General features: G+C 42.7%; 1 protein-coding gene across 1 annotated transcript in view; it reads right to left on the reverse strand.

Annotated features, from left to right (window-relative positions):
- Positions 1-26780, reverse strand: part of Cacna1e (calcium voltage-gated channel subunit alpha1 E) — a 452501-nt gene that overhangs the window by 255333 nt on the left and 170388 nt on the right. The window contains exons 4-5 of the mRNA XM_051186002.1: positions 20669-20774; positions 19773-19912 (exon numbers count right to left, since the gene is read on the reverse strand). Coding sequence (XP_051041959.1) covers positions 19773-19912; positions 20669-20774 — 246 coding nt within the window. The remainder of the gene's footprint in view (positions 1-19772; positions 19913-20668; positions 20775-26780) is intronic.

The raw sequence follows: 26780 nt of genomic DNA on the forward strand, positions 1-26780 counted from the left end.
GAGCTACAACCATTTCTTTTTCCTGGAGAGTCTCCTAAAAGAAGACCACATGCAACCTGCTCTGCCACCAGGGTAGTACACACAGCCTAGGACCACCAACTTAAGGAGGAGTCTCCTACCTTCGGTATGATGTGCCACACACACAAACACATAGACACCACATCCTGTTGCCCAGCATATGGGCCATGAATCATTCACAAAGCTTCTGGATTAATTATTCATCCAAACCAACACCAAACACTTTGCTAATTGTCCAGGAAGAAGTGGGGGCTGGCAAGTGGGAAGAGAGATTAATTGAAGAAGAAAGAATCTGCCCTGCAAACAACTGATAGTACCAAGACCTTGATTATTTTAAAAAAGAACAGTGATAGCACACATAAAGAAAATCACCTCCTCTAAATTAGTTGGGTAAATAACACTGACTGCCTCAGGAACACAAGGGGAGAGTCATGTTCTCTTCCAAGTTCTGAACAAGGACACATTCTCTGTCACTCTATTCTGTATCTTCAGCCCCAGAATTCTTAGCAAGACTGTGAGCTCAGCACCCACACATTCAATATCAACAGCCCTAAGAGTTGGTCAAGACCAATATCCTGCTATGTGGATGCAATAGTGGGAAATACACCCTTAGTAGAGCATGGGTGGACCTAGAATATGATATAGCCCCTTCCCTCAGATTGATGGGCAGAATGCATGGATCTAGTTTATAACCCTTACACTGACTTTGAATTAACATCTACTAGAGATCGGAAACTACACATCACCCTGGAAAACATGGAAAGGAGAACATAACCTTACTGTCAGCCTCAGCAAAGAAACAAGAGACCTACAAGAAAAACTATCACAAGAGGAAAGGCAAAGCTAGCTAGCCTATGGAGGAAAAACCACATAAATGTTAGGTGCACAGTAGAAGGCTATTTCTCTAAGGAACCTGTTTTCTCACCGGACAGAACATCAGAGAATGGACCTGCTAAAGCAAGAAGAAGTTTTAAAAAGACAGAATAATAGCAGTGTAAGGAAACAACGGGAAACCATTTGAGATAGGGCAGAAACAATAAAGCCCAGCCTTGTTTGGGTAAAGAAGCCTTGGTTGCAGGGATAAGACTGTTGGGCAATAAACATCAAGACTAGAGAAAAAGAGTCAGTTGATGGATGTATGATATCTCGAGATAAAGAATTTTTCCTGATATTTCAAAGGAGAAAGAAAACTTTGTCAAAAGTAAAGAAGGTATCCAACCAAGCCTGTGATGATGGATCAGAGAAAGGGTGTGTCTGACATTAGGAGACAATAACTGAGTCCACTGATGATGACAATGTAACTAAAGATTGCAGCCCAGAGGACTCCTGGGAGTACCCCCAAAATTAGGTCTGAATACCCATCCCAAAATTCAAATGGAAGAGTAATGGTAGAAGGGCAATTGTCTACCATCCCTAGTCTTCAATTTGATTTCTGGGGCCTCTGGTCTAGTGTTCTCACTGTAATATCAAGGTACAAACAGGCAAAGAGAAAAATCTCCATAATCCACTATATACAAAGTTAACAAACATAACAGAGAACAGAAAAGTCTGGATGACAGGAGGGTAGAAGCCAGGTAAATTCTCAATCTCACAGAGCTTGGGAGGTCACTTAACAGAATGCTCCTACAGTGTGGGTCAGAGGCTCATTTGATAAAAAGCTATAGTTCCCTTCCCTAGAGGGAAATGTTCCATGTACAAATGCTTAATATCATACTGGACAGCTCATGACTCCCTAAGTCTCCCTTCCAAGTTCTAGCAAATAAACTACATTCAACCAGAGACCCTAAGTAAACACTGGCAGGACTTGGGATATTCCTGACCTCCAGGACCCTCTCTAATGTTTCCTCCCAATTAACACATAGATTATCAATTCCACTGATAGAAATGATGGTGTTGGAAAGGACACTGTTTTGTAAAAACCTTTCCTACTCAATAGTAAAATATCAAAAAAGTAGAAACAAATGTAAAGTTCTAGTGTGTTTGTGAGAGAGGGGAGAGGTAGAGAGAAAGAGAGTGCCTGTGTGTGTGTGTGTGTGTGTGTGTGTGTGTGTGTGTGTGTGTGTGTATGCATACATATGTATGTATGTATGTGCATGTGTAATTCTAAGATGTCACTATGAAGACACAAATTTGTAGTATACACTATTTGTAAACCTTTGGTGTCAATTTGCTTTTACTCTATGATAAATGTGGAGGGTTATCTTTCAAAATTTATTAGCTAGGTGTTACTTCCGCCTTCTCTTTATATAACTACAGGTAAATCTGTTTTTCCTGTAGAGAAATGAGTCTGCCCTCAAACAGAAAGCCAGAATTATTAGTAAAACAAGGGTTAAGTCTCTGTCCTTCCCAAGGCAAATTCAGTTTCAAGCATACATCCAAGACCAGGCTTTGTTTGCCATTCAGAGGAGCTAGGAGATCACAGGGCTGGACCTCCCAACAAAGAAAAGACCAATCTGGTCAAAGTCAGGGGTTAGGAGTGTTAATGAGGTTGGAAGAAGGGGGAGGATTCCCTAGAGCAATTTATGGAAAGACAGTAGAGTCTAGCCCTGGAGCAGTTTGTAGAAGCAAGTTATGCTCTCTTCAAAGGAAGGAATAAGCTTGTAAATCCTCCCAACAAAATCCCTGATAAAGAACAAAAGCTTCTGGGGGAACATCATAGCCATGCTGTTTGCATTCAAGAATCTCCTCAGGACAGTATATAATATGAAGAACATACATGAAACATGGATACAGATACAGTCTGACCAAAGATAACCTGAACACACATCTGGACCCTGTGCCTATCTTCAAGAGATGTGATGTTTCTTAACAGTCTTACTTCTTATTCTTTCTCTTCTCTTGCATCTCATTCCCTCCAGACCAGCTGGTCTCGGGAGCACCACCAAGCTTTAATGGGCTCCGTTCTCTGTACCACTGGAGCCAAAATACAGATAACTTCACAAAGTGTTTTAGTAACTTCTATTGAATAGTGGGAGGGAGAAGAGAATTGTGGACATGGGATGGTACCAGCAGCAATGAAAGAAATACATGATTTCAAATATGTCCTTCCATCAAATCTGAACAGTTTTTAGGTTAGCATCTCTCACAAAATTAAGACTTAGGAACTCAATTAGCTCATCAAAGAAGATCACTACCAAGATTTTATCCATTTTTGTCTGGATGGATTCTCAACAGCAACACCTTATTTCTAATTAGAATTGAGTATATTTGACCATGTTACTGTAAGCTTTGTGTAAATACTTAACATCTATAAATCCAATTCCAAACATAGTGCTCTCTGTATAGCCATGCCTATAGGCTATAAAGGAGTCTCCATTACAGAATTTAATAAACTGATTAGTATGAGAAATTAATTTATAACACTGTGATCAATTCAGATAAATAAAAGTGAAGAAAGATATATGGTCTAATAAATAGCAAACATAAAATTAATAAGAATATAAATTATTCATTACAAAAATATTGTGTTAAGTTCTTCCAAACAAGAAAAACCCATCACAAAAGCAATTCAAAGGCAACACAGAGCAATGAGACAGCTTGTCAGGTAAAGGCAGCTGCCACAATGCCTGATTACTAAAAAATGGTCTCCAAAGCCCACATGGCAGGAAGAAAGCCGATTCCTTCAAGTTGTCCCCTAACTGCCACATACATGCATTCATGGGGCTGGAGAGATGGCTTAGCACTGGGTGCTGTTCCAGAGACTCAGGTTCAATTCTCAACGCCTACATGCCAGTATACAATGGCCTGAAATTCCCATTCTAGGGAATCCAATGTCCTCTTCTCCTGGCTTCTGTGGGCACTGGGCTCACAAATAGTACATAGACACACAATCAAGTATACATAAAATATTAATTTTTAAAACAGAATTTTTAAAAGTTTGTGTGTGCACACATGTGAATGCATGTACAATTAGCTAACTAGTTAGTTACTTAATGTAAACTGCTTTGAAAGAAGCAGCTCTTCCTGATCCAGGTGTAGGACCCTGTACAGAGGACTGTCCACAAATCACACTAAGGAGCAACGTAATTGGAATTGACATCCTAAATGACTATCCTAGTATTGCGACTACAATAACAATTCCTTTCCCAAAGACCCATGACAGTCATTTATTTGCTTCTTATTATAATCTATTCATCATAGCTTCTCTCATCTTAAAACTAAACTGTAACTCTTCAACCATCTTCGTACAAGCTTAATAGAAAAGACATGAGTAAATGGATCAGCTGTGCTTCCTCTGAAACTGGTTCCCAGGCCCCTGTGCTTCTGAGACACAGAGTTCAGAGTCTAACAGATACTAACCATCAGGGTTATCTAGGCCAACATAGAAATTCATCAATAATCTCAGCTGACTGCTAACTACTACTCATCTGTTATCTTGAAGATGAGGAGAACGAAACATTAAAAAAAAAATGAAACAAGGCAAGGTGGTTCTCATTCTTATCACTGGAAGTCTCACTAAGAGGTAGTAAAATAATCTAATGGTTTTTCACAGTTATACCTATCCTGTCTCAATAGTTGATGCCTTTGAGAAGAAAACAAAATTCCCCATAACTTCACAGCCTCCTAATTGGACTCTATTGTTCTTGCTACTTACTAATGGACCATGTATATAGCAAGCACTCAATAAAAGGTTTGCAGACAGACAGAATGGAGCCAATTTGTTACCATGGTCCTTCAGAATTCATAGTGATAAACACAAATTAAAATTATTCATTTATTTACACACACACATACAAACAAACATATACATACATACACACACTACATCCATCTGAAGGCTCCTTGAAGATAAGTATCTCATTATCTTTTTTACCCCCAGTTCTTATCAAAAGTTTTGTACATGTATGGTATTTATCTAATAATGTTACTGATATAATCAAAAGAGAAATTGTTATATATCTCATGCCCGACAATACATGCATTTTATTTAATCCTTGTGAAGACAATGCACAGATCATCACTGGTCTTTTGGAAAGATCCAGAACTGACATTCTTCTTCTCTCCTTTCAACAGTGTAATATTGTTGTCTAGATAAAGCTGCACAATTAGGATCAGGTCTTCTGGTTTTGTTGGAGCTAGGTTGAGCCACCTATAACTCTTTGTCAATATGATGCTAATAGGTATTATGCACATCAATTATATACCAAGAAAATAAGAACATTCATCTTTCATATTCTCACTTTCTGGCTCTAAGTAAAGGATAAAATCATGACATCAGGCAGATGATAGACTCAGACTCACAGGTTAGAGCCTTGGTTTCTAAATCAGTAAGCTGAGAAAAACCAATACCACAAGTCTGTTTAAGGAGCAAGAGATAAGTATATTACATTAACCTGTGTATTTTGAAAGGTTATTTTTAGAACATTTAACCCTATTCAATCTAGATCATCAACCCTTCAAGAAAAATATTTATGTGTTTTAAAATCTTAGTTAAGCAAGTTGGCCAAAATAGTAGCAAATCTGAAGTTCAAGCTATATCTGTCCAACACCAAAGTCTTCAGAGTGGGTTATGCCAACATGGTAATTTAATGACAGTGAGAGATCTATGAGATCACTATATTTGTACACTACCAAGTGCATATTAGGCAACATCATGTCTTCTAAATTTCTCTATGACCTGCATTAACAGTAAGTTCCATAGCAATTTTTTTTCATTTGCTGGTATGTTCAGCATCCATGATAATAGCCATCATTCAGTAGGCAACTAATACATGGTAATTTGTTAGCTGGATGGAAAAGAAGTGTTACTAAGAAAGCTGGTTCAGGGATACAGTCACTGAAAGGTGTCTTGTAGTAGTAAAGAGGAGTGCATAATGTTGGGAGCGGACGTGGCAGGGAAATAGGGAAGGAATTCAAGGGGACAGAATGGAAAGTAACTTTGATTAAAACACATTATATGCATGTATGAGAGAAACAAGAAAAAAGAAAAAGAAAGCAATCTGGCAAAAGAACACCAATCTCCTAGTCCACACTCTCCCATCCCCCCCCCCACTCCTGCAATAAGAGCCAAGGACAGTGAGAGCTTCACAGACTTTAAATTACACCTTTCCTGGTTCAGATTCCCCTGTGAAGTCTCTCAGCTTGTGACGAATCTATAAATTTGCAATGGTGAGTTTCAGGAAACAGAAATGCATCAAAAAAAAAAAACCTTCCAACATTGCTCTCTTCTCTCAAGCAGTAATCAATTTAACATCTATGTTCAAACTGAAAAAAGATATGCTCTTTTATGACTCTACAATTATATGAAAAGATGGGCAGGTACCCAATAAAACAAAACTATCCAATGACCCATTTCTAACCAATGGGAAAGACAACTAATGGGAAAGACAGCATTACCTAGGCCAATTATGAAAGATGTGACCCCAGGCAGTTATCTGGATGTTAACCCAACTGACATTTTTCCCTTCTACTCACTCTTAAAGACTAGATCACTCATGCAAACTGGGCTCAACCCGACTTCAGTGTTTCAGTCTCCTGTGTTTATTCCACTCATACATTCTGCTCCAGACAAACTGTTCTGTTCATGAGTGTTAAGAGCTACTATGTCTAACTTCCACCACACTGCCATAGGATTGAACACTAGCATCCACTTTCAGCTGTGGCTAAGTGATCTTCCAACTAGACACAAGAGTTTAAGACATCCTTTGGAGTTCCAACTATCTGTTCTTCTTCTGTAACAATGGGTTAGTGTCCTCCTCACTTCTATGTTTCTGTGATAAAATTATCATTGACAAAAGCAGCTTGAAAGAAGGGTTTAATTTGGCTTACAGTTTGACAAGGGAATAGTCTATCACATGGGGAAAGTCACAGTCAGCAGGGGCTTGATGCAACTAGTCACGTTGCATCCACAATCAGGAAACAGCTGAAGATAAATGCTAATGCTTAACTCACTTTCTCCTTGTAATGCAGTCTAGGACCCAATCTCAAAATGGCACTGTGCTGCCCACATTTATGTTGTGAATTTCTACTTCAATTAATGTAATCAAGATAATCCCTTACAGGTAAGCCTATGTCTCCTAGGTGATTACAGATCTTATTGACAGTCAACACTGAGCAGCACACTTAATTACAATGGTTCAGCAATTCTTAATCTTCCAAGTGTAAAAAACTCTTCCTAATTCCCAAAACTGGAGGGCTGATATCAATGATGAAAACTCCCTGTTCACCCAACTATGCTTAGTATAGGTTAAGAAACTAAATTGGTTGCCCATGGTCACCCAGGTAGTAAACAGCATGGCTGATTAATGTGGATTCATTTATCTACTAAGTCCCAATTGTTAATCACTATGTTTTGCTGATTCACCAATGAAAAGAAAAAGGCACCATTCACCAACAATGCATTTAAATGCACTTGTATCTGTAAATCACAACACTTTGGAAAAACCATACTGTGACACCTACATGTAGAAAACATTATATGCTCATCCATTACATTAATTCCAGGAATTTCCAGAGTCACATGCTACTAGGATGACTGGTGAGACCTGACATCCAATTGTGCTTTAAGTTTACATTGACTATGGCTCTGAAATTTGCATCCCTGGGGAATGTGTTACTACACAGCTTCAGTGTGGTTCAGTCCAGTAACTGCTTGAGGACGCTGAAACTCCAGAAGCTCCTCCTCCTTTATTTGTAGAACTGCCTGGTTAAGCATTGATCTGAGTCCCTAAAAGAAGAATAACCTCACCCAAACTCCATTTGTTTGCTGGAGAGGAAGGACCAGATGTTCAAGTTATTTCAATAGATAGAGCTCTACAAAAGAGCCAGTTGAATATACTCCTGGAAAAAAAGAGGACATGGAATTCAAGTGGTCAGCTGAAAAGACTGGGGTGAGTATTTAATAGTCCCCATGCCTATCATCACAGTCAAATATGAAGGACACATCTGGGAGGCATGTTCTATAATAACATCATACTTAGAAAGGGACTGGGTGGGCTCCATTTCCAGTTCTCGAGTGGAGAGTGGGGAGGTGGTAAATTACAGAGCACTCTGAGTTCCCCACAAAGAGCCCTTAGATCACAACATGTTATATTTATCGTGGTTATTAACCAGAGTTCAATTAGGATCCAGATTCAGCATCATGATGTGTCATGAGCTCAAGGAGCAGAGAAGAGAAACATCCCATAAACAAGCATGTGGGTTGGCTTGATCTTTTGACTATTGTTCTATTTGGAAAATAAAAATCATAATAATCATATAGCAATGTTCTCAGCAAAGCATTTTTAAAATAATTTCTCTGTTGAACATTGAAAATAAAAGCCCACACATTCATCAATTCCTACCCATTATTTGAATCAGTGGGAGATGCTCTAAGTGTGATCTTAGAGGGCAGGAACTACATCTCCACTCTGGGCAGGTTAACAAGTCTTTAGAATGGAATAGGCTAGATTATATATGCTCTAGAGGATTGTTTTGGGTACAACTTCAATAAGTTAAACAAAATTATAGCTGAAGGGCGAAGAGGAGACAAGGGGGAAGAAAGATTTTTGGGGGACTTAGTTCTGAGTTCCTAATTCTGGAAAGACATGAAGTCATTCAGTGACATTATTTTCTTCCCAGCAACAGTGCTCCTCCCTGAAGATCTATTCACTGTCTTGTCTGCAACCCCTCAGTGGCCTTCCACAAAAATATTCCTTTATTCCTTCAGGTCACTGTCACCACGAGTCCCATAGCAATCGTATTCTTTCTCAGTTGTGCTTGGTGTTTCCTATGGCCAGTCCTGCTCACCTGCCCTCCCCTCTGCCTAAAGTTCTCCTCACTTCCCTTCCTTCCTCTTTCACTGCCTCAGCCTCAACATCATCATAAGTTTCTTGACCCTTCTCCCTTCTAATTAGGTCCAGGATCCCTGAGCCCTAACACTTCTCTCTTCTTACTCAGCACACTATTACACATCAGTTTACATTTTTATCTCTTTTTTTTTTTTCTGCTGGACAGCAAACTCAAAGACAATAGAAACTATTTGTTCACTCCTAAATCTCTAGCAGTCGGCTTTATGTTTGAACACGGGATGTGCTCAAAAGTCACCTTTCCTTTCAAGCGTCAAAGGTCTGTATCTAGGTGTTGGGTAGGCTAAAGCCTCAGTGGGTCAAGTCATGGAGGTACATCATTCTGGTTGTCTCCTCTCACTCAACAACTAAGACCCCCCCAAGCCATGACAGTTTTAGATGCAGCTCTCCATGTCAGGTCAAATGGTCATGAGGTGAAGAATGGCTGAATAAGGTCCAGCTGGGCTCTGGAGGGTCATAGTACAGGATGTGCCTCCCACAGTAATATAAATCACTGCAAAAGCATGGCTGATGAGAACTGAAGTGTGAAGCAGCCATACCTGTCACTCTGACTCAGAGTCACTGTCCCAGATCTAAAGGCCAGGGAGAAAAGCCATGGCCTTGAGACCCTCCCCTAGCTGTCTTGTCACCAAGGCTCAGGCAGCTGACAGGAGAGTGGCAGCCATGAAGGTAGGGGTAGAAAGACAAGGAGGAGGAAGTAGGAACTTAGCTCCCCTCTGTGCAAGGGCTGACCTGGAGGCTTGTCTCCCTCTGACATGCATGAGACATAGAGAAAGGGACAGAAGACAAAGAACAGGAAGACTGAAGAAATGGGGCTCCGGAGTATGGGAAATTCTCATTGGTAATAAAATGAAAAATGAAAGCCTCCTTTTCAACTTTTACTCTTGGAATTCCTTTGTTGTTCTTGCTAATAATAGCTATGGAGGACTTTCCCAGTGTTGATAAAATTAGATATACTACTAAAAAGAAACGAGAGCTATCCTATTGTTCAGTTTTGTCTTGGCACAAAATGATAGTTAAAAAAAAAAAAACTTTTAAAACAGCTATGGCTTCAGAATTCAATGGTTCTAGTGAAGCTGTTCTCCTTAGATGCAAGTATGAGTAAGAAGGGGTAGCTATTCTCAATGAAGTCCACAGAAACATAGCATCTTGAATATTCTCAATTATAATATTCTTTTTTCTTACAATGCCCAGGGCTCTTTATCTGCATTAAACACACCACTCTCCAAGCCCTGGCTCATGTATCTTACTTAGAAGAGCATGGACAAAGCACTTAGCCACTTGCTTATCAGTTTTCTCTTCTGTGAAAAAGTTGGACAAATGTACCATTCTCCCAGATATAAAATGCAGTGACTCTGATTGAACAACTTAGGCCTAACTTGCTTTTATTGACTCATACCAATCCACCCACTTTTGTCTTCTTAAATCTATGCTGTCCCACCTCACCTTTGAAAACCATTCTATATGCAGCAAATCTGCCACTTCCTGGCTTCGTTGACATTAAACAACATCTCGTGTCTTCACATTTCATACTGGCATTGACTATATTTACAACACAAACACAAGTTACAATGTCTACCCAAAGAAGATGAATTTTATCCACACAATGGAAACACAAACACCTCCTTTAATTTCTATTCGGTCTTCAGAGTCTATAGAACGAAGTGGTATATTATACCCTCTACTTTGACAAACAAGGTATGTACTCACTCATATATGGATTTTAGACATAGAGCAAAGGATCACCAGCCTACAATCCACACCACCAGAAAAGCTAGGAAACAAGAAGGACCCTAAGAGAGACATACATGTTCCTCTAGAGAAAGGGAAAGGGACTAGATCTCCTGAGCAAATTGGGAGCATGGAGGAAGAAGAGAGGGAGTTAGGAGAAAGAGAAGGGGAAAAGAGTAGGCAATAGGTGGGCATGAGGGAGCAGGAAGATTGAGTCATGAAAAGAATAGAGGAGAGCAAAAAAAGAGATACCATAATAGAGGGAGCCATTATAGATTTAAGGAGAAATCTGGCACTAGGGAAATATCCAGAGATCTACAAGGATGACCCCAAATAACAATCTAAGCAATAGTGGAGAGGCTGCCTTAAATGCCCTTCCTTGATAATGAGATTGATGACTACCTTATATGCCATCCTAAAGCTTTCATCTAGTAGCTGATGGAAGCAGAAGCAGACACCTACAGCTAGACACTAGCTGTACTTCTGGAATCCAGTTACAGGGAGGGAGGAGTGATGAGTAAAGGGGTTAAGACCAGGCTGGAGAAACCCTCAGAAACTGCTGACCTGAACAAGGGGGAGCTCATGGACCCCAGACTGATAGCTAGGAAACCAGCATAGGACCAACCTAGACCCCCTGAATGTGGGTGTTAGTAAGGACTGGGCAGCCTACAGGGCCTCTGGTAGTGGATCAGTATTTATCTCTAGTATAGGAATGGACTTTGGGAGCCTGTTCCACATAGAGGGATAGTCCCTCAGAGTAGACACATGGGGGAGAGCCTGGGTCCTGCTCCAAATGATATGACAGACTTTGAAGACTCCCCATGGGAGGCCTCACCCTCCCAGGGGAGCAGAAGGGGGATGGGATGGGGGTTGGGAGGAGGACAGCAGAGGGTGGGAGGGAAAGGGGACTGGGATTGACATGTAAAACAAACTTGTTTCAAACTTAAATTTAAAACATTATTTAAAATTACCCTCAACTTTGCAAGCACAAAGCTGCATTTTCTCAGCCCCTCACTCCATCTCTCACACATTCATGCAAATGAATCAAAGGGGCACAGGTATGGGATTGGTCTGCAGAAATGCACTCTGCCACAGTTTCTATTCCTAAATCGCCTTGAGTGAACATAAATCCAAGAAGGCAGCCCCCAAACCAAGCTGCCTCAGTATTACCAAGTTTTCTTCATTCCCCTCTGCCTTTCTCTCTTCTTGACTGCCACCATGGCCAATTCTAGCACCACTCCACTATCTCCTGTGTAAACTTTTGCCAGTGGGGACAACAGGAAGCCTTTGAGGAAAAGAAATTTTCTAACACTGAAACCTTACACCTGGAATTCAGTCAGCGCTCAATAAATATCTATTCAGTGAACCAGTGACATATCTCAACAGAAAAAGAGACTTATACATGAGCAAGATCTGCTACTGAACCAGTAAATAACTAACTGCAATTCTTATTTGCGACCTCCCTGAATGTACAGAACTCGGGAGGCACCTTTAACCTTCACACACTGCCCTTTGCCTACCTCTTTCCCTGAATTGACCTCTTCATTCTAAAAATAAAGGGCGGAGGGGAGGGGTGAGCAAAATTCTGCATCCGCACTGTCTCTCTCCCATCACACAACTGGAACAGAAATAGTGTTCTGATAAAAGATGCTGCTGCATTGAGCAGTAACTGTAGTGCTCCCCCAGCGTGGAGCGTGCCATGAACAAAATGCCAGGGAGGAGGTGGAGGTCTGCCAGAGAAGCAGCTCCCAGCTCCTCTCCAGAGGAAGAATGTCAGAAGATGTGGAGGTTAAGGACTTCCAGAACTCCCCACCTGCAATATCAAGGACACTAAGTTCCTAGGCCCCTGCTTCACCGATGCTGGGAAGCAAGCCCAAAGCCCCCCATGCATGTCCCCTCACTCAGCTTCAGTTTCCCATTTCCAAATTTACAAGCCCCCTGCCTCCTCTCTCTAGCCAGCCTTCCTTTGTCCCACCTCTGGCTTTGGTCCACCCACAGCTCACAGGATGAGTACAAGTCTGTAAAAATCCCATGCGTCTCCCTGACATGATTCGCTATATAAATACCCAGGGCTATCACGCTGTTACTGCAGGGAATTGAGTCTCGGGCTGGGGGCCCCTGGGGCTGCATAAGCAACACCTCCCCCACATTCTCAGCACCAGAGAGACAGGGCTCCCGGAGGAAAACTGTGCTTTCCTCGATCTTTAGCTGCTAGAGAAACTCATATGTTAGGGCAGCCTTCTTACAGAAACCCTCTAAAAATACCTATCGATGTATATTTAGCTCCAGATATCATCCTCCTACAAACAGGCTTTGGGCTAAACCACTCCGTGTGTGCCACTGGCTGGAAGCTGGGGCTGCAGGAAGGCTGGTCCCGCTCTTTGCAGCATTCCACTGCTCAGGTTTTCCTTTGTCTTTCCTCTCTCTTCTGGGTGGAAGAAGCTGAAGCTGGAGCTGAAGATACAGAGATGGTTCCCTTCTTTTGCCATGTCTTTCTTTCCTTGGAGGTGATTCCACAGTAAAAAGAATTTTTACAAGACTTGTGCAGCATCCAGAGCAGAGTTAAAAGTAGGATTCCACCCCCCAGCTTAAAGTGGTCAAGGCTCCCTTGCTGCTCTCAGGTTTAAGTATATACTCTCCTACACAGACTAGGTAGCCCTTATTGACCTCTCCAGAAGTTTCACTCACCACTCCACTCATCAAGTTCCTAGGGATGCCCTTTTGTCTGTCCTCCTTATATGTCCCCCTGAACACAGAATTCTTTTTCCCAGAAAAGCCCTATTCCCTGCCAGCCTTCTACGCCCCACCCCTTTGTGCACCAAAGGACATTTAAGTACTATTTCCCTAAAGAAGTTTTCCCTGGGACCCAAGGGCCACGAACAATGCCCTTCTTTTGAGTGCTTATGACATGTAGGCTCACTGTCCTGATGAGGAATGCTTGACCTACCCCACCCACACCTAGCATTGTGCCCAAGACTGTAAGTACTCAGTAATGTCACCTTGATATCTGTTGATATCTGTGGCTTCCCAAGCCTAGTTGCAAGTGCCTTAGCAGAGGCACAAGGTTTCGACACATTCATGCATACTCCAGAGTTCACACTACATGTCCACTCAAACAGGCCAGTGCCCACTGCACAGTTTCTCACCATGATACAAGAGCATGTGCTGAGGTAACTGACATGTTTAATGGGACAACAGATTATCTAACCATCCAAGAGCAGCTTTGAACTTCAAAAGTAGCTCCATAATAATATCAGGACTGGATCACAACTGAAAATGAAGATCCCCCAAGTGTAAGAACAGCATACAGCTCACACTAGCCTGAACCAACAGAGGAACTAAAGAGACATCATTGAACTTCTTCAGCTGCATTGGACAGCTAGTAGCATCTCTGAGCTCAAGAGGTACTATAGCTCAGAGAAGGAACCCAGACAGTAAAGGCAGACAGGCTGGGTTCAAACTCTGTGCATACCATATTGAACTGCCTCCCTCATCTGCCAGAGATCTGGCTCAGGACTTCCAGGAGGCACCAAGAACCACAGCTAGTACAAAACTCCACACAGCATGACTTCCCCTGTGCTTCCATACCTACTTCCCTGTGATAACATTTACTTATAGTTTAGACAGTTTTAAGAGATTAACAAAATTAATAATTATAATATAGGTTCCAACAACATACTAGAAAATTGGCAATATTACTACATTCACAATTGGGGGCCATTATTAAGTAAGGAACATGTTTTGCAATACCTTGAAGGAGGATCTGATAACAGAGGGGCTATTGTCTTATGGGTAGGTGTGGATACACAGTATGGGCACCCTAGATAAAGAGTTGGTTCAAGTGCCAGGCAGGATAGTGAGGAATAGCCAGAGATCTTACCATGCTACTCAGAAAGGGATGCCATTCAATACTTATGAATTATCCACTTAATTTTTCCAGGCTGTGGTTGACCACAGATAACTAAAACTGCAGGAAGCTAAAGTGTGGATAAAGGGAGAGTGTTATAGCCTTCATTTGGATACAAGCACATTATTAAAATTTTCTGTGATTTAGCATATTCATCCCTGAGATGGGCCTGGAGAATAATTAAACCTAATAATTCTTACCTGTGGCACTACTTCTACAAATTAGAAATATCTACGAAATGGAGGCCTTGGTTCATGGCTTGTTAAATGCAAACTGTTGTTATAAGACAAATGATGTACTGCTTTTTTTCCCTGGCTGCCTCCTCCAGCTAGGTCTAGAAACCTTGATCCCACTCATACCATTCAAAAAGCATTTCCCAAAGCGATATCACCGAGAGCCCAATATTTCTTATTAGTCTGGGGTATGTACTCTCAGCTTCCATTTCCCTAAATGTGTGAGCTGGGCAGATGAAACTGTAGACACAGATCCTAGTGAGACCAAAGGGAATGTATGGAGACAGCCTCTTGCCTCTCCAGGTCCAGACTTCCCTCAGCTCTTCTTGTATCTTGTAGACAAGAGGAAAAGAATCGGAATTTATTGAGCAGTAACTATATTACAGACACTGGATAGATGAAATGAAAGGTCATAAGCACAGATGTCTCCCCATTTACTCTCTCTCACCAGTGGTTTAGGGGTGACTGAATTTTTATTGTCTCCTATTATTCCCTGTTATATTTAGTTTCAATAATTTCCTATTAAGATTGGTATATACTAGTGATTTTAAGTAGTATAGAATATTCCAGGTGGCTTGACAAGGATTTAATCATAGAACCTCCTGAATTGTTACCAATTTAAGAGAGGTCCGAAGTTCAAGTAGATAGAAATTCATTTCAGCAGAGATGAGAATACACTGATTATGGCATTTCTCAGTCAACAATATTCATCTTGTTGAGAAAAAAAAGGATGAATTAATGAATACTGAACAAGCCAGTTAGGAAGAAGTCAGCTGGACCTTTTGATCTACATTTTCTTGCACCAAATGACATTACACTAAGAGCTGACATTCTTTCCTTGCCATGAAGCAGGGCACTGTATTCCAAGCTCACAAACTGAAGTCTCAGAATAACACAGGAGGTTTGCCTTCTTCAAGCCATACTTGCAGCCCCTGCTTTGAATTGGAACTCATGTATGATGTGCTTCCCTGCTACATTCCATCCAATGCTTCTAGAGGAACAAAGGAATATGAATCACAGTGACACATGACTGTAAAGCTTTGGGGCAGCAAAGGTCACAACAGTATGAGTATGAAGAATGCAGAAGAAAAGACTTACAAGCAGAGGATGTGGGCTCAGGTCCTAGATAGAGTGTCTGCTGTTGAGACGCATGCCCTCTGTAAGCCTTGGTGTCGTCATTTGGAAGATGAGGCCAAAAAGATCCCTACTGAAGTCTAAATGCCCCCTGCAAATGCCCCTGTTAAAATTTAAGTAGCACTGTAGTGTATCAAGAATGGTACCTTTCTGAAGTGATTAAGTTGTGCAGACACCTCCCTAAAGCATATATTACAACTATTATAAAACCAGAATGGGCTGCTGATGGCAGACTTCTAATAAAAGGATGGGTTGGATTAGTTGCCCTCTCTTCTTCAGTATATGATGTCCTTTGTCCTTGGCTCTGTGAGGACATAAGAAGGGCTTCATCAGACATCAGTGCCAGCTCTTGAACTTTTTTAGACACCAGAAGTGTAAGCTACATAAATCTCTGTTGCTTAAAAAAAAAAAAAAAAAAAACACCCAGTGTCTGATATTCTGTAGCAGTAGAAAATGGCTTATACATGTTACATGAAATAACTGACATAAGCAGACTCTGGACCATGCACAACTTCAACTTACTATCTAAGAATACTAAAGGTTAGGAGTGGCAGACAGAACGTGGTGACTCCAGTACCCCAAATACTTGTCTCTTAGCAACAGGCTAATGAGCCTGCTGTCTGATGTCACAGCACCCACCCTCCCGCCCCCCACCCACCACCAAAAACTAAGAGCTAAGATGTTGTGCAGCCTCAGCCCTGAAGCACTGTGTCATGCATCATGCTCCAACACTGTCACTCCCCGCTGTGCACAGGAGTGGAATGTGAGGTGACACCTGAAGACAAGGTGGGAAGGAAGAGCTGTCAGCAGGGTTAACTCTGGATGCAGGTGTCAAGGAAGCAAAAAAGAAAAAAGAGAAAGAAAGAAAGAAAGAAAGAAAGAAAGAAAGAAAGAAAGAAAGAAAGGAAGGAAGGAAGGAAGGAAGGAAGGAAGGAAAAGAAAAAAGAAAAAAAGGGAAGGTTGTGTGGCTAAGAGAGGGGACACATGGAGCGGCCTTAAAGAGGGCATAATCTAAATTCCTGGATCTGCCACCAGAAAGCAGGGGATAGTGAACAAATGACTTAACTTCCATGGGTACTGGCCACTCATTTCTGACATATGTTCTGCCTGTCTCACCAGTGAGTACCACAACATATTTAACTGACATGAAGACCCCACAACCGTGAAATTCCTGGTAGTTTAATATGCCACAAAAAAAAAAAAAAAAAAAAAGCATCGTCAAGCTCTTCCATGCCAGTATTCTAAGATGTGAGCTGACTTCAGAGTATGTCTCTTAGCAGCAAAGCAAGATGGTAGATGAACACATGGATATAAGACAGTTCAATTATCCATCCCACTGCAGTGGGTCAGAGCCCTCTCTCTCAGCAGTCAAGTGTACAGTGAACCTGTTGCCAGGAAGCCATCTGCATGTAAACTGAAAATACTTGCATGTTGGGCTGAAGGTGGGATGGTTTCGGGAGCAAAGTCTTATTGGTTCAACTAGAAAGTATTGGCTTCTCAAGGTCACCCAGAAAGCCATCTAAGTCTGAGGAGCCACCAAGAAAGCTGGGCAGACAGCTCAGATAGGACAACTGGCTTGGTGAAGCTCTAGCACTCCCTGGACATACAAGTAAGGAATAGAGGGCTTCTTGACTATAACAACAAGAGTACCCCCTGCAGATTCCCATAAATCTGCTCCTTCAATCTTGTGACAGTCAACCCCTGTTAAAGCTCCTATTAATCTTCCCTTGGCCAGTCAAATGGCGACGGTCCTCCACCTCCATACACCCATCACAGACCCCACATCCCACACCAGAACCACTAGATCCCCCTGCAAAGTACCAGTTGTTTTATGGTACCTGGAGAAGACTTGTTCTGAGACCCTGTCATGTTATTAACATATAATGTATGCATATCCTCCCTTCTGGATACTTTAAGTCATTTCTGCCTACAAGACCCTGCAACATAAATGCTATGTAAACATTAGTTATACTGCTTTAAGGAATGGTGATGAGGATAAAAAGTCTTTTTGTGCTCAGTATAGATGCATTTTACCCAAATATTTCCTAGCCATGCTTCACTGGATCTGCTCAGAAGCCAAAGATACAGAGAACTGAGTGCATTTCAATCTGTCAGATGTCTAGTAAAGTGTGACACTCAAAAGATGTATGTTAGAGCATCTTTAATGATTATTATAGCCAAAACCAGAAGGCAATCTAAGTGTCAAATAACAAGTAAAAACAAGAAGCAAGCTGCGTAATCCACTTAAAGTGTTGATCAGTCACCACAAAATTTCAGTAGAGTAAGGAATGATGTGTGATATGCCCATCATATATTGAGAAAGGCAGCAAAATTATAGACATCTGAAAGAAAGATTTCTTAGCTTTAAAGAGCTAGGAGAAGATGCCGTAAAAATCAGAAATTGCCCTCAAATCAGTGAACAGGTTTTTTATTCTCTTTTGATTTTTCTGTATTTTTAAAAATCAATGCGACAGCTTAAAATGACAATGACTGGCTTAGACCAGAAATTTCAAATGTTTTCAATGCATATAGCATCAAACAGGACCAATCACACACACACACACACACACACACACACACACACACACACACCCTTACCACCACCATCAATAACACTTGATTATAACATGATCCAAGCTCTCTTTTAGGACTTTTCTAATAGAGTATATATCATATAACATGATCCAAGTTCTCATTTAAGACTTTTCTAATCTTTAGAGACATTTAAAACATCACTCCAGTGTGCTACATTTTCTGTGGCATTATACTCCTGTGGTACTATATATACTAAGTCATATTTAAAATTACCATTAGAGTATTTTTTGAAAAATAACCTACAGAAAATCCTTCTATAAGGCAGCAAATACTTTTTAAACATGATCATTCAGTCATATTCATCCATTACCTATATTGAGGTTGGCTGTTTATGAGCTATACTGTAAGCCATTATATCTTCACCTACTTCCTTTACTCAGCCTAGAAGCTAAAAATGGGTCTATATCACAAGACAATGGAGAGATACACATGGCTCCCAAACTCACTTTGTCTTTAGCTTTACCCAACAACTCCCTCCATATTTCCTTTTTCCTCGTGTTTGTTCATTATAATATTTTCTCTCTTCAGGTCCTATGAAGCTCTGCTTGTTCTCAGCAGTGAGCCAGGCAGCTAAGGAAGGTAATTTCCATGCCATACCTACACAGGTTTATCCTTCTCTCCTGAAAGCACCAAAAGCCAATGGACCCAAAGACTCACAAGCCAGAGAAACCTGTACCGAATTCTCATCACTTCAATGCTAAAGCCCATCACATCTGCCATCAACAGTGCTGGGCCTGTCTCCTACTATATTCATCCTATGAAACTCCTCATCTTCATACTATGTTCATACCCAAATGAGTGATATTGCAAATATTCACCTAAATGGATCACCATCCTATTATGTGCCTATGGCACCGGGTCAGTCCCAAGATACACTATATTAAGTTCTAAGGAATAACTTATCAAACATTTTGATGCAATTCAATTTTATGCCATTAATAAATCTATAAATCATTTCAGTCTGTTTTCAGTGTGTTCATCTTAATCTTTAGTTCAGAAAACATAATTGGAGTCCTCTCCAATTGCCTAAAGAAATTGGGTGTTTTGCTGCATCCTTTGAGCTCTTGGGATGACCCCTCCTCCAGACCAGAACAAGCTGCTTGCTTCAGTGAAAATGCTCCTGTTTGGGACACTGGGTGTTCAGAAATCTAGCAAGTACACAATTGGAAGTCAGAAGCATGACTGAGAGTCCCATGCCTCCGCCTAATGCCACATGTACCCAGCTCCTCCAAAAAATAGGTTCATTATAGTAAAGCTCCATGGAGACTCTGAGCCTTGATCATCTTCTATTTGATCTCTGCAGACCCTGTGTTCCTCATATTGGCTACCTCATGTCACACACAAAGAGCAAGAAGGAAGAAGACTCACCCACTGAGGACCACAATGAAGTCCATGACATTCCAGCCATTGCGGAGATATGAACCCTTATGGAAGATGAACCCTAGAGCCACAATTTTGATCCCAGCTTCAAAGCAGAAGATTCCAATGAAATAAGGTTCTGTCTTTTCCTGTAAAGACAAAGGACAGAGGAACAATAAAAGGATTGCTCCATATGAGACACAAGCAAAGGCACATCCTAACTATCTCCTGCATACCCATGATGGTCAGCCTCATGTACCAGTACGGCTTAAGTTACAGAAGGTTCAAAAAGTGCCTGAAACTGCACGGAATACACAGAATAGGGGAAAGTGCTATAAAAATGGACAGATGTGTCCATTTTTCTCCTGAACATCCCCAGTGGCATAGTGTTGCCTAGAAGGAGTTTGTTTCTTGGGTCTCTACACCAGCTGGGAACTTCAGAGTTCTCATGCCTGGGTCATCAGACTGGCCACTCGCCCATGTGTTTGAACTTAAAATAATGTGTGTGCTCTCTTCTGGAGGAATACATTAGACATGTGAATCATTCCTTTAGGAGAATAAGGATGTCAGCATCTAGCAAGTTCATAAACACCAACACACTCAGCTTTCAGCATCTTTCCTCCCTTCTCTCTGGCTCTCCCTTTTTTTCTCACTTCAACAGTCCCATAGGAAATATGAGTGAAGCAAATGGTCCTCATGCCTGCCCTTTCTTCTTGCCTGTCTACCATATGAGCACAGAAAAGTATTTGCAATCACTCTTCCTCATGAGTTCCAGTAGGGTTGACTGATAACTGTCCCTCAGCAAAGAACAAAGTCTACACAGAGCTGTATGAGAAGGGAAGTATGGAAATGGGGTGGTGCCAGAGGAACCAGGAGGAGAAAGGGAGAAGGAAGCACATACATACCAGCCTTCGGGACATTGGGGTCTTGTCATCCTCAGGAAGATGCTGCTCCAGGGCCAAGACGATGCAGTTGGCAATGATGGTGGCCAGGATCATATACTCAAATGGCGTGAAAAAGAGGAGTTAAGGATCCAGTTCATGTAAGAGAAGATGCAGCCTTTAAGATAGCCATGTACACACACACACACACACACACACACACACACACACACACACACACCCCTACCTCTTCCTTCTGCTGGCCCTTGCAATCTGAATGATTTATATTCACAATCATTTAGGGCTAGTGGGTGAAAAAAAAGCATCTTCTCCAAGAAAAGGAAGCAAGTGATAAATAACAGAGCTGGTCATATGTCAGATACCCCAAATGATGAATGAAATAAAATATAAAAACAGCAACTAAATAGGGCTTCAAACTGATGGGAAAGAAGGAAGAAGCAAGATGAACCAGGTAACAGGATTCTGCTCTTCCCATGCCTTCATATGCCTGGGCAGAAGAACCAGCTTTAGTCTCAATAAAGACTCAGCTGTGGCTGTCTGTCACCCTCTCAGAGTCATACCTGGGGCCACTCCCCTTCCCCAGAACCTCTGATCAACTGGGGGGAAAAGAATCCCTAGAAAGGAAACCATTCCCCCCCATGTGAGCCCCCTTCGGTTTTCATAGCTGGCACAGAAAACAAATCCTAGGGCCAGGAGAAGCACTTGGTCTCCCCATGCTTTCTCCCAAGCATCTGCATTGATAGGGATCATAGGGGCATAGCATGGGTTGGAATCTACCATGGCAGAGTTCAGCCAAGCTGTGAATCCATTGAGTAAACACAGGAGCTTTCCCCTGCTGTTTTTCTATAGACAGGTGAGGTGTCCTCTGAGCCTCTTTGAAAAACATGACTCAAAGCAAGCACCCTGACTCCTGCAGAAAGGCTTTGCTATAAGCTTCAGGGAGGGGAGGGGAGAGGAGGGAAGGTGAGTCTATGCCTAAAAAAGGGAAAAGGCCGCTCCCTCCCAGGGCCCAGTCATCCCACAAGTTGGGATTTCATTCTGTAATTACTGTTATGACAAACACAAGCCAGATGTGTCACTAGCCTTGGAGTGCAACCTATTCTCTGGCAAATTCCACAGCTCAGATGGGGGCGAAGGACAGTTCATCTGACAAAGAGGGAAGGACAGAGATCATTCTCCTACCACCCCACAGAGTGGGGCTAGCTGTGAGGACACAGGACCTAAACACCTCTTTCCTAGCACAGAAGACGGCCAGATCATAAAGAAGCCCCCCTACCCCTTACCTCTCTTCCCATCCCATTAGATGAGCATCCAGTGATCTCTGGGGAGGGGCAGAGACCAGAGCATTCTGCAGGCAGAGGCCATGTACACCCACCAGTTGCTCTGGTTGTGAGGCTATCCCAGGAGTCTAAAGGGAAGGTAGATTGGAGTACCATCTCTCCCGGCATTCCCATGTACCCGAGTCACAGGCATTCTCCAGCAGCTGGCAGGCCTTCCTTCCCACATATCTCCAGTTCTCACATAGCATCCCCAACCCTCTGCTTCCTCATGCTTAGCCACCTGATCTGGAAATGGATGTGCCTCATTGGATGGACTCCCATCCCAGATTCTACTCTGCTTCCTGAAGCCCTCAGAGCTGGAGGGGAGCCACTTCATGGAAGCCCATCAGTACTACCAGACATACTTTGTTTCAAACTCTAGAAGCTAGGGCAACCTCTGAGGGCCAAGCAAGCTGCAGGCACACTAGCATGCACACTCACTGTCTTAGGACAAGTCCCCTCCCAACATAAACCCTGGCAAGGCCACCCGAAGCACAAGGATCAGAAGGGAGCACACTTTGGTCATGTAGCTGGCTCTAACCTAGCACTTTGCATGGACAGTGACAATGAACTAACCCAGGGTCAATATTCCACAAGACTCTAGAGCAGACCAAGCTATCCTGGGCCTGGTGCTGATGCCTGGAATCCCCAAAGCAATCAGATGATAGTGAGAATAAGGCAAAAGTGGTGGTGGAGGAATTTCTGACCTTGCTTAGGAAATTGGTCCAGAGAGGAAACTGTCAGCGTGCCAACACAGCACTGATGAATGGCTACAGAAGCTGAGGGCATCTGGGGTGCTGTTTCTACAATGTAGGTCACAAAATACTAGTGCTACAGAAACTTGCAATCAAATAAATGAGGGAAGCCTGGGTTAAGTAAAGTGAAGTAGGTTCCTTCCCAGCAGGACTGCTTGGAGCCTTTAATGCTACTGTACACAGTGTGTGACTACACACAGTGGGGTGGGGAGCAGGATGCAGCACATTCCAAACTTGCTTCACCATGCAATCCTTTGTTCAGAGCATCTCTTGGGAATGGCACTCACAGGAACATTGTTAGGAGCCCTGATTTAAAAAACAAGGGCTGGAGAGATGGCTCTGCTCAGCTGTTAAAGGTTAGGCTCATAACCAAAAAACAAAACAAACGAAAAAACAGGTCTTACTGACCACAAGTTGAGGAGGGGCTGGTATCTCTGAGTGACACATACATTGCCTCTTCCATGTAACCACACACACACATGGGCGCGTGCGCGCACACACACATACACACATACACACATACACACACACACACACACACACACACACACACGTCAATACTATTAATAAAGTTGTTCACAAAAGCACTAGGCTCACTTGGCTATTGCCCATGGTTAGAAGTGCCCTGTCCTGTGCAAGCTCTGAAACCTACTCAGCACCTCCAGGGACCCAAGACCTCCCTGGGAAAAATCACTTTCTCATTCAAGACATATAAATCCCTGCCTCTTGTGGATTGACTGGGTCTGTGATTGCTTGGGAGCAGGAGGGGTTTCGAATTCTTGCACTGGAAGGCTGGGAAGGAAAACCAAGGACTGAAAGGATGGGAGCCCTCAAGCAAGGCTGACACACAGGTCGGTAGCAGCTCCACTTCTCCCAAGACATTCTCCCCACCAATACCTACTTAGAATGCTGGCCCCGCCAATCTCACTGCCACACCAGCATCTCCTTAACCAGGCCGCCTCCATCTGCAACCCCTTGCTAAGGTCCATAAACTTCACCATCTGGTTCAGATATTTGAGGCTTGTTAGGGACACGGGACTGGCCTGGAGAAGGTGTGGCCACTTCACTACAGGACAGAAGAATGGCTCTTGACCTTGGAGGCTGAAAAGTAAAATAAATGGTCTGTCACTGGTTAAGTCTCTGGAGGCCCCAATACTAGAATCAAAAGGTGATGGCTTACTTAGTTGGGGTTTCTATTGCTGTGACAAATCACCATGGGTAAAAAAGCAAGGTGGGGGGAGGGAGGAAAGGGTTTTTCTGCTTACACTTCCATGTCATTGTCCATCACTGAAGTGAGTAGGGACAGGAACTCAAACACAGCAGGAAGGAACCTGGAGGCACGAGCTGATGCAGAGGATGTAGACAGGTGCTGCTTACTGGCTTGCTCCTTTTGGTTTGCTCAGCCTGCTTTCTTATAGGCCCAGGGATGGCCCCGCCCACAATGGGTTGGGCCCTCTCCCATCAATCACTAATTAAGAAAATGCCCTACAGCCTTGCCTACAGCCTGACGTTATGGAGGCTTTTTTTTTTTTTTTTTTTTTTTTAGGGCTTCCTCTACTTTGATGACTTTATCCAGTACAGGTGGGAATCTAGCAGTTCATCAGTTCTGAGGGAAACGAAGAAAGTCTAAAAACAATCGTAGACTCACTCCCTTCCCCAGCTAAATCGTCTGCCTACTGTCAAGTGTTCAAAGACCCATTTCAGAGCAGCTGTGTGCAACTGGTTTGGATTATATTGTTCTAAACTGTTCAGATACATACCACCTGCAGAGGGTTGCCTCTCTAGGTCTTCCAGACTTAGACCTCATGGAGAACTCAGCTGGAGGGATAAAGGAAATGATATAACTGTGATGTGGGTGAGGGAAGGCAAAAGAAAGGCAAGCAGGAAGACATTCAGGGGTGGAGGCAGTGTCCCACCACTGTGTCCCAGCCCTTTTCTCCAGCTTCTTTTCTACTTCACTTTTTGAAGAAAATATAAAGAACAGACACTGATGTCTGCTATCACTTGCAGTGGTCTTTTTCTCTTTTCTGGTTATAAGTTGAAGCTTCCTATGGTGACACTATTCCTTATTCATCTTTCTTTGCATTGTACTTTTTTTTTTTTTTTTTTTTTTTTTTGGTATCTTCTATTTATCTCCTCCAAGAAACTATACCTCAAATGCAGGTGCTTCATTTCACTCTCCATAGGCTGTGCTTAGCAGAGATTCTGGTACACAGTAAGAGCTTAATGAATGTTCAGTGAAGGAGGGGATGCAAGTAGGCTCTCCACCGAAGGAGCAGCTCCCCTCCCACTGCTTAATACAGGACCTTAGTCTCTGTAAGGTGACTCCTTTCCCCTTGCTAGCAGACTTCAAGTCCAATAGCAAAGGCTCTGGTCCATCTCCAGGAGAAGATCCTGGACTACAGATTACAGCCCATAGTTTCAACTCGACAAGGCAAAAGATGTGACTTGGAGAGACCAAAGGAAGCCACATGTCACCACAGCTGCAAAGAACAGTACCCTTCGTGGCAGTCACAGTCAGCGACGCATGAAAGCAGTCACAGTCAGCGACGCATGAAAGTCTATCTGTGCAGAATTCTCATTCTACCTAGGAATTCAGTGATTCCCATTATGTTCCAGGCTTGGCTTGAAGCATACTTTGGAGAATGGCCATCACAGAGTCTAGACTGTATTTTAAGACCCGAACAAATGGAGCCAATGAAACAGAAAGGATTGGGTGGCTGAGGGCAGAGGCTTTGCCTGTCCCACACATGCCTGTCCCTGGTGACCAACACTGTGTTTGGAGATAGTGGGTATGTAATGATTGATATTTAATTAATAAGTGACTAATCGATACATGGATAGGACGGAGACACCAACCAGAGCCTGCAGTAGCATTATAAAAAGATGCACCATGTTCTCCCCACACAGTATTCCCATCTGAACTTTTGTACTGTATACTGTGGGCATACATTATCTATCAAAAGAAGAAGAAAGAGAACCAGTACACACAGACATTCTCTTTAATGTTAAGGAGAGAGGGAGAAGGTGGGGGTAGGGAGGGTCCTGCTTTGCTAGGAGGATAATGGGTTTTCTCTGAGTAATAGGGTGATTTTCATTTTTTTTCTTTACTCCTTTATCCATTGCCTGACTGTTATAATGAGCATGTATTAAGCAATAATCATAAAACCAATTAAAGCTATATGTGTTCTGGGGAAGAAAAATCCAACCAATACCAAAGTCCACATCAACCTCAGTATAAAGATGAGGGACCTAGAAAGACTGGGCAAGATCCCTGAAAGATCAAATGCGGGAGAACAAAGCCCAAGAAGAAAATGACCATAAAAGAGCTCTGAGCCTGCAAAGAAGCCACCCCTCCATCTCGCTAGGGGCCTCACTTCATAAACTTTCCTGGCAGTCTTCCCAAACACCCCTTCACTCCCCACTCCCTCCAAGCCTTAATGAGGACTGGTGTTGCTGCCGCTCTCTCTTCCCCTTCCCTGTCTAGCAGCTTCAAGACAATCATTAGGGAAATGATAAAAATAGGTTCGCTTATTGATTTATCCCTTTTACCCAATGCTCCTTCCTTCAACCAGTTGACTGGTTTCCTTAGCAACACAGCTAATTTGAGCAGCATGGCTCGGCCTGCACACCTGCCATTTGTTTAGTTCCTTCTTTAGCAACGAAAGCTGGGGCAGGACAGAGGGTGGACCTAGGGCTGCTGTGGTGCTGGTTCTGCTTACCAACAGAGCCCTAGGGACCTGTCTGAGCTCCTGCCTTGTGCTGCCCTGCAAGCAGAGCTACCCTGACCCAAGCCAGTATCTCAGAGTCACATCTGCTGGCACAGGCCTGGGAAAGTCCTAGGCTGCAAGCAGCAAATGTAGGGAGTCTTAGGAAACTATGCCCTCCTATGATAGCCAGGTGTTCTGAGACCCCTCTGCTCTCAGTGTTCCCTCACAGAGCCTTCATCACAATGCAGAAGGCAAACAAATATGATCTGAGGGCCACCAAGGACAGGCAGATTGACAGAACACTATGTTCTCTTTAAGTTCCAGGCCTAAT

Source organism: Phodopus roborovskii, unplaced genomic scaffold, assembly GCF_943737965.1.
Source record: "Phodopus roborovskii unplaced genomic scaffold, PHOROB, whole genome shotgun sequence".
Classification (NCBI taxonomy): domain Eukaryota; kingdom Metazoa; phylum Chordata; class Mammalia; order Rodentia; family Cricetidae; genus Phodopus; species Phodopus roborovskii.